The sequence below is a fragment of the Dipteris shenzhenensis genome, chromosome 4 (assembly GCF_047967505.1).
Source record: "Dipteris shenzhenensis isolate YYH24624 ecotype China chromosome 4, Dip_SZ_1.0, whole genome shotgun sequence".
Lineage (NCBI taxonomy): Eukaryota > Viridiplantae > Streptophyta > Polypodiopsida > Gleicheniales > Dipteridaceae > Dipteris > Dipteris shenzhenensis.
In genome coordinates this window covers 32,171,985-32,181,209 of record NC_141599.1, presented here as the reverse complement: position 1 = coordinate 32,181,209, position 9,225 = coordinate 32,171,985, and the positions used below count along the sequence as shown (strand labels likewise).

Sequence of the window (9,225 nt, the reverse complement as noted above, 5' to 3'; positions counted from 1 at the left end):
AACCATTGCCTTCCACAATTACTGAGCCCGCTTGCTATCCATACTGCGACCATGAAAAGGAATAACCCAAGATGCCGTGGGATAATATTGCCCACTCTATAGCATTCGAAGCACACACTTGATAAAAGGAACGCCAATCCTATTGTGCATCTTGTATTTCCAATACATAAAACAACGATCAAATATATTTAGGCTATTCAAGCAAACTCGATTCTTCACCTCATCCGCACCATATCTTACATACAACTCAACACCCGTCTGCATATCTTCCGCACTCACATTCTTCTAGACACTCTTGAAATGTGGTAGACCAACATCCTTCAAACAATAACCAATCATGCTGTGAAATGCATGCAACCTCGTCTGCTTCAGTGCTCTACACATAACAATTCCACCGACGGGTCTCCCTCTATCCCAACCAATATAGCGTTGTATCAGTTTGTTGATAGATTGGACACTCCCTGCCGCCACGATCCGACAGACCCTTTGCAAATGGAGATGATGCAAAGCCCCCCCCCCTCTCCAATGAGCAAAGACCAGCCACACAATAGCTCGACAAGAAATTGTCAACATGCACTATCAGACCCTCGTCCACGTCTCCTCCCCCAATCCCAATAGTCACGCTCAGCTCCATCAACTTTGAACCTTCCATCTTCTTCTGGTGGCCTACCTCTACCTCTCTTTTGAGGCTCCTCTCTACAGAAAACAAAGCCACAAAAAACACTCAGCATAGCGAAGACCTTACCTATGAAGACTGTTTTACAATGAAGACCTTACCTGCGGTCGTCCACACTGCCATCAATCTGCTCCAAATCCATCTCACACACCATGACCCTCTTCCTCACTCTGCGAACCAAAAAACACTCAGCACAGCTAAGACCTTACCTACGAAGACCTTACCTTCCATATTCCACAACAAATACCTTACCTTTGATCATCCACAATGCCATTAGTATGCTCCAAATCCATCTCGCGCACCACGGCCCTCTTCCTCACTCTACACACACGGACTTATCTTCGTCAACATGATCATCGTCCTCGCTCTTTGCACACACGGTCCTTCCTCCCTTGCAACCTCTTTTCTCTCGCGCCATCTGCTTCAAGCGCATCTCCCACTCGACTGCTCCCCATCCCGCAATGTGCAACACTATAACCTAGAGCTTCTCCATCGCACCACTCCTTAGAGCTGCATGCACCACACCATGTTCATGGAATGCACCACACTAATCCATAATCAAAAGACATGCTTGCCCGTTAATCTCAAACCGTGCCAAACGTGTGTCATCCATCGAACCATGCCCAATTGATCACCCTACATGTGTACCACATCTAGCCGTTAGGATTGAGATTGCATGCAGCATCCAAAGTAATCTCAAGTTTACTAATACTTCCCGATTAACCTATATTGCCCACTTAGCTTAATCACGTATCCCCTCCCCCCCCCTACGCCACACTAATTAATGCATTTTTTTGAACTTTCCAACATCGTGGTGCCCGATTTGGCTAGCATCTTTTTATTAAAAAAAACACACGCATCCACTCACACACAGGATTTGAGGCTGTCTAGGGCACGAGGCAGGCAGCCCTACCACTGGGCTACTGTGACTTCCTCAATTGGCTAGCATCTTAAAGCACCTAGAGATCACCGATTAAAATACATACCATGGTTAGCTCTTGGCATCCTAAGGGGGTGTGGGTGGTGGGAGTTCACTTTGAACTCTTGAGTAACCACACAAAACAAACACACAAGCTTGAGGGAGAAAACTCTGTACGGTATTAGCTAGCAATACGTATTTAGACATGTGGGGATGGTGACTCATCATTGCTCCTAGCTTGACGGAGACTTAGTCATAGCCTCTAGCTTGATGGATATGCTTGGATTGAGGAGAGTAAAGCCATTGAGACAATGTGCATCAAAATAATTGTTGTGTTTGGAAGAGATATGACTAGCGAAGAGGAATGTTGACCTTGGAGATGGACGATCCATTGGGTCCTCATGTGACACGAGTAGCACATCCTACCGTGCCATGCGTCGTGCATAAAGCCATGGCGCGGGCCTAGTGGTTGCTAGCATTGGGCATGGGGTCATGCGTGGTGGCATATGTGAAGAGGATGAGAGCGATGACCCAAGGATGGAGCTTTGCGGTATGCCAACACATGCTTGAGTGATTGTTTTTTTCCCCGGTGCTCATGTTGTGTGGCAAGGAGGAAAGGCTGAGAGTAGGGACCCAACGATGGAACTCCAAGGGAAGCAAGCACATTCTTGAGTGCTCGTTCCCCCAGCCTCTGGAGCCCCTTGCCAATATGGGCACGTGCTGACCTATACGGGTTCGATTTCTTCGGGAAGACCCTTGTAGGTGCCGGGCGGTGGGGTAGGCCGCGGGCGGTGTGCCATGTGGAAGGGCCGTTCTTGAGTGTTGGAAGGGGGGTGGAAGAAAATGGTTGAGGAGGTAAATGAAGTAATTGTTTGGGGCTTAATGTTGGCTTTTAAGCTTTTGTTCATTTTCATCTTCTTCATTTTCAGACTGTTTTAGCTTCTGTTTCTTCTTCTTCTTCTTCATTTCACAGACTGTTTTTGTTCTGCAGGGCTCCAAATCTTGCTTCCATAGCTTCCTGCTTTCGTTTCCCTCCTTCCTTTCCCCCCTCCATCTCAGCTTTTCGATCCCTCCCTCTTTTCCTTCGCACCTCCAAAATTTCGTCTTTTGCTGCCTATCTTGGTTTTTGCCCGAAGACATGATCCTCGTCCCTTCTGCTCCTGCAGATAATTTGAAGCTGGCGGGTCAAGCTGCCTCGCGCAGAGAAGCTGCAGTAAAGCGTGGGTCGTCGCGTAAGAAGAGGCCCCGGACCTCGAAGCATACCAACGGCTGGTTTTTTTTCCCGCACAAGAAACGAACTGTCAGGGTGATCCCGCGGGTACTGTAGGTATGCATTAGATCTGGTTGTCTCCTGGGAAAAATGGAAGCTGGGAGCGATGAAATGCCTCCCACAGAACTTGGGAGAATTGAAACGCCTGTTGTCAAGCTTGGTTCGGAGGAGAATGTCGATAACTCTTTGCAAGATGGGGACAGCTTAGCTAGCGTGTTGCACCAGGGAACAGGGGACGGTGATCCCTGCGTCGATGAGCTGAGGGGTGTTGAGTACATCGTCACTTCATCTTCTGCTTTAGGGCTCTCCCAGTCTCGTGAAAAACTGGAAACTGCAGCTGTTGTATGCAATAAAGAAGATAATTTAGAGCAGCCAATTTTGCTCTCGAAGGAAGATTACGCTAATAAAGAAGCAGAAGATAGCACCGGATTGGAACCGTACGAGGCAGGCAAAGGCGACGTTTTTGGGGCAACTCCTCATCAAGAGAATGTCCGTGCTGCACCGGAGAAAGAGAGCGGCGATGAAAAACCAGAGTTAAGCACTTCGATCAACGGGATCCCTGATGAAACTTTGATTAAAAGGGCAGCTTTGTCGCTGGAAATTGGAGCTCCTGTGCGCGAAGGAGAAGCCACTCTTGATAATTTGGAGTTCGCTGTAAGCGATGATCAAGCAAATTGGATACCGAAACAAGAAAAAAGTATAGTCACTGATGATCAAGTCAAAGAGGTTCCGGGCAATTCGCTTTCACAGAGGGATACACATATTTTAGAGACCGATAAGGAAGATTTTCTGGGAAATTCTCTGAAAGTGTCAGAAAACGAGGCACACATTTTAAAAAGCATTAAAGCGAGCTCTTCTGAAGTGAATAAATCACTCACCAATTTTGGAGGTGAGGTCTCTGTATTTGAAGAAAGCAGCTTACTTTCCCAAGGTAAGTCTTTGGAAATGAGAATTGATGATGAGGCGGGAAGGAAGGGAGGCAAGGCCAATGAAGAGGGGGCTAAGAATACCAATGGAACTTCATTGATGGAGGTTAATGTGAAAGGGGACAAAGAAGCTTGCTCTCCGGCTGCCTCTTACTCTAGGGACGGTGGTGAGGCCTCCAATGTTGCAAGTACAAATAAAACAAAGTCCTCCATCAAAAATGAGGTTTCCAAAACTGATGACTCTTTGAATATCATTGGAAATGCAATGACTCTGGAATTTGCTTGTGAGCAGGATTCTGACGATGCAAGGACATCGGAAAAAAAGTCATATGATTCTCAGATAAAGCAGGATTGTGATATTCCAGAGATCGAAGGCGTAGATAACAGAGAGAGTGAGTTAAAGAAAGATGCTTCTTTGGAAATGCCCCTTCATGTGACAGATGGTGCATATGGCTTTGAGGGTGTGCATAGAGACCCAGACTTTAATCATACTATTCAAAATGACAGTGGCCAATTTCATGGAAAAGAACGTAACACATTGGGTGATGGGGCCCCCTTTCTTGTCACGAAGCAAGTAGGACAAGATGACGATCCTGCATTCCAACATTGCAGAGGAAGTGCACCTGAAGGTTGCAGTTCTCTTTCACTTTCTGGGAAGGCTGAGGAATCCCAGATTCTAGAAGTTTGTCCTTTTGTTGCGAAAGGTTTGGATCCCCGGTGCAATTCCCAGCTACAACATGCTGCTGCAAGCAGTGATAAGCAATGGCAACAAGGATATGGTCAGGACAAGGATGGAGGCAGCAGTATTAATAGCACTGCTGGAAGTGGACAGAAGCTACCTAGAACGGAGCCGGAGACTAGTTTAGATGATGCAAACAGCAGCAGCAGCGAAGACTCTGCAAGCAGTCCTGCCGGTGCTCAACCTTCTCCTCAGCAGCGCAAGAAGAGGATAGATCTTCACCACCAGTTTGTACGAGAAATTGTGAGTTGAATGAAAAGTAAGAATAGGCAATGCAAGTTTTGAGTTTGAATTGCATAAAATCACGAGTATCCTTATCAGTTGAAAGCTGTTTTATTCCCAAAAGGCAAAGCTGTGCCTATTTGTTTGTGCCTTCGAATTTTCTTTGTGCCTTGGCATGTTTGCACTGGACCAGGAATGGTTCGTGTGACCGAGGGCTCTGAAGACCCTAGAGTTTTGCCCTTTGTGGCATGGAACTAAATCTTAGCTAGTTACTTTGACACTTGGCATGTTGCCAAAAGAAATGAGCTGAGAGTTCTCTTATAAAAATAGATTTCACGTATGTTTTGAAGCAAGCAGCCCGTGAGCTGAACTTTTGTACTCAGTTTTCATTGAATGAATAAAAACCTTCGGGGGGGTCCAGCCCGACAAGTTGTCCTGGGCCCTAGTGCTGTGCATGACAGAGAGAGAGAGAGAGGGAGAGTGTGATTTCTCAGAAATTGCTTCACCCAGCTAATACGAAAAGAGAGAATTTTGGGAACAATTTCAACATGCCCTTCCTCTAGCTGCTGTCCTAGCCAAAAGGTCTACGTCCAAAGGAGGCTCCAACTCCTTGAACCTGAATACTAAGCCCTTGGCTCATACTTATAGGCCTAGCACTAGCTATGTTTAGCAGTAAGCCCTAAACTTAGGCTGGCTGCATAATGTAGCTTTACTTTACTAGAGTCATGCTTTTTCCCTAATTAGCTTTGCTAATCCTAGGATAGCCATGCCCTTCTTTGGCTAGCTCAATCCACCCCTCATTCACGCTAGCTTTAGTCCCAACCCTGGGTTAATCCAAACCCTAGGTGTTGAATGGCCATTAGGATCTAATGCTAAACACAGTCCAAACACAATCAGCAAAACCAAAAGATAATCACTAGGTCACTCACCTCCCAACCACCCTCAAGCACGTGTGCTAGAGATTGAACTCCAAAAAGTCCAGGCCTATTGCTCCAATGTCCCATACCACGAGAATCCATTCCCAAGGAACCATCTGCACAGCATCTTGTGATCCACCATGTAGAGGTAGGAGTCTAGACCCTCTGGTGGTGTGTGCACACTGAATGCCAACACAATAGACTCTTATATAAAAGAGCATTCTGCTTTATAGAAAGTAACTTGGCTAAAATATAGCCAACTGGCCATTTGCTAAAAAGTTCAAGTTCTCTAGTCCCCAAGTTGGCCTGCTTCCCTTAATCCCAAGACCCCCAAACCCTACTATATTAAGTGCACTAATTCGAGGATTAGCATCTACGTACATAACATTCTTCCCTCTTTTACGCGTTTACTCTCAAGCGAAATTGGGAAAGTTCTCCTGCAAACTAGCAATAGGCTCCTAAGTTGAGTCCTCTTTAGACCTATACTTCATCTTAACTTTGAAATGTGGAATTAACTTATTCCTAAGTTCCCTTTCCCTGAAATCGATAACGGTTTTGAGTTCATTTGGAACACAGGTGAAATCCTCAACTTCCAGAAGTTCTTGGGGAAAATGAGATTGTCTCCAGTCCCTAGTACGTCTTTTAGTCTACTAACGTGAAAGACTAGGTGAGCTTTTACATATGGAGGCAATTCTGGTTTATATGCAACGCCAGTAATCTTTTTCAAGATTACGAAGGGTTCACATGTTGGTCGTCAGCATCTCCTGATGTCATCTAGAGAGAGAGGGCCTTGCCTGTGGGTGTGCCCACCTAGTGAGTGAGGCTAGGGTAGATGAGTGAGGGCATGTGTTGTGGGTGTGCCCGCCCCCTGTGAGGATAGAGTAGTATATGCTCTCTTGGAGGCCCATGTTAGGGCAGCAAGTGTCAGCTCTTGGAGAGAGGCATCTAGCCATGTGGTCGGGCCTACAGCCCTCATATGGGGCCTGTGCAGCAGTCTTTATAGAGGCCAGAGGGGGTCAGCCCCCTAGCTGCTGTCACGATCTGTGACGTATTCCTTTCTCTATATCTTAGACTTATGGATGGTTTGATGAATGGACACTTGTGGAAGGGTATGCCCTGGCAACGGGACACTTCCTATGAGGCACAACCCTTCACAAGAGACATTCTATTGAAGAGACACTCCTATTGTAATGTACCCTCTCATGAAGGGTCACACCCTTCACAAGGGGTACACACCTCTTCATGCACATACACTTTGGAGTACACACCTTTTGATGTGTGACTCTTCACTCTCTATATAAGAGAGGCCCAACTGTATGGATGACATGACAGACACTCAAGCAATACAAATATTCCTTGTTCTCTGCTATTTCAGTCTCTTTTCTGTTCCTTAGCACATTTCTAAATATAGTAAATCTAGGATTTCTTACAGTGGTATCAGAGCAAATTTCGCTCTTGCCTATAGGAAATGCCCCCCACCTTCTAGTGCCTATCTGATACTTCTCTTTCTGCTAGAAGGATATCCGCGCACATTTTGCATGGAAGAGATGGAGAGAATGAGCGTAAAAATTTTTAGCGCCAACCCCACCGAAAGTCATCAATGGCCTCTCCATCTTCCCCACATCATGAGTTGATGTGAATGGACACGACAAAAATCGTGTCTTTTGATGTGCTTGGGCTGTCCCAAAACCAAGGGACGCACCTTTTCCACCATTGGGCACACCTTTTGATGAAGAGTTTTGACTCCTCACCCAAGGGACACACCCCATTGTGGAAAAAAGGACACACCTTTTCGTGTGGGGACACCCCTTCATGAAAAGGTACACCTATTCCAAGGGTCACACCCCTTAGAATAGGCACACCTTTTGGCACCAAGCACCCTACAAAAGGGTACCTAAAAGGGCTAAAAAGAAAAACCAGCCCTATACCCAAGACCTAACCCTAGACTACCCAAGGGTTCTCCAAACCCACGTTTTAATTTTTGGTAACCACCACCCAGCAATAGGCGCACAAATCAAAACGCGAATTCCTGCAATACGTTTCGTTTTTTCTGCAGTACGTGTTTGCGCCATATCCCTACAGCAAGACGTGCCCCTCGTCAGGCCTCCATCTTGCGTCATTCTCGATGGCCTGCATCAGCCGACTCTTTTGCAAATCTGCCTACAAGACCTGGTGATCGAACAGATCCCCTTTGCAGCCTCTATCGTCATCTTGCTGGCTCGATTTCTGCAAACAGCGTAGGTGCCAGAAATTTGCCAAGGTGCCAGAAATTCGCCATCTTTTACCGCAATTCAGCTTTGGAAGCAAGCAATTAGCAGCGCCACTTTTAATATGGTATCAGAGCACCAGAATACTCTCTGATCTTGGAGCTCCTGTATTGATGAAGTTGAAGAAGCTTGTCCTCGTCAGCAACTCTCTTTCCCGCTGACTACAGAGCTCTCTTCTTCCCCTATATTTTTTTTTGCTGCCTGTCGGCAGCCCCGTTCTAGATTTCGATCTGCTCACCAGCCCCGTTCTCTTCAGCCCTTGGTTGCTGTCCACTCCCTGGTTTCAGTCATGGCTGATGAAACAAAGGATTCTGCTCCGGATCTTCGCGTTCCCCCTATGTCCAGCTTCTTTCAAGAGTCTGACAAGCCTGTACGCATCCCCACTCTTCCTACATTTCCAGATGCTCGGCAGTTAGATGGGACCAACTATTCCCTTTGGAAAATTCAGATGGCGTCTGTATTGGAATCTTATGATCTTGCCGAGTTTGTTGATCCCGGGATCCCTCGTCCGTCTCCTGAGGAGGATCCACATGCTTCTCTTATCTGGGACAAATTGAATGCTCGTGTACGCTCGTTCATCTTTCTCAATTGTCAACCAGGGGTTCTCAATCATATCAAGCACCTTACTTCTGCACGTGCTATTTGGGAATTCCTTGATGGCATGTACCTTCGCGTCACTCCCATGAAACGTATCTCCTTGGAAGTTCAGCTTCGTCGCCTCGATCCGGCTACTTCCCCTTCCATACGGGACCACATCAATAAAATGCAGAGCATGCATCAAGACATCCTCCATGCAGGCAAGGCTATCTCCTCCGAAGATATGGCTATTACTCTCTTATCTCATGTTATTACTGACAGTCGATACGCAGCATTCTATTCTTCTCTTATTACCTCTGGCCGCCTCAGCACCATCACTTGGGAGGAACTTGTCCCCATGATGATGGATCAGGAGGAACAGTTCATTAAAACCTCTGATAGTTCTATTGAGGCTCTTGTGGCCCACCGTCCCAAACCTCGATCCAAGAATGCTCCGTCCTCTGCCACTAACTCATCTTCTTCAGATCCCTCCAGTGACCGTCCTGCTCCCAAAGGTAATTGCAATCACTGTGGCACTCCTGGCCATTATTGGCGCAATTGTGTCTACCGCAAACACAAACGAGCTGACACACCCATGGCCGCTGCGGCTGATGCTTCCCTTACCCCCACCCTTGCATTTGTTCACCTTGAGCTCTTGAATTCGGTACCCCTTCCTGCAGTAGAGTCATTGGCTCTCCATAGTTCTGATGCTC

The 9,225-nt window shown here is 46.7% G+C and overlaps 1 protein-coding gene across 1 annotated transcript in view; it reads left to right on the top strand.

The window, feature by feature from the left end:
* The first annotated feature begins 2,535 nt into the window (after positions 1 to 2,535).
* The window catches only part of LOC147902732 (uncharacterized), a 78,160-nt gene continuing 71,470 nt past the window's right edge, over positions 2,536 to 9,225 (top strand). The window contains exon 1 of the mRNA XM_087373750.1: positions 2,536 to 4,773. Within this exon, the coding sequence (XP_087229876.1) occupies positions 2,956 to 4,773 (1,818 nt within the window). The 5' untranslated portion in view covers positions 2,536 to 2,955. The remainder of the gene's footprint in view (positions 4,774 to 9,225) is intronic.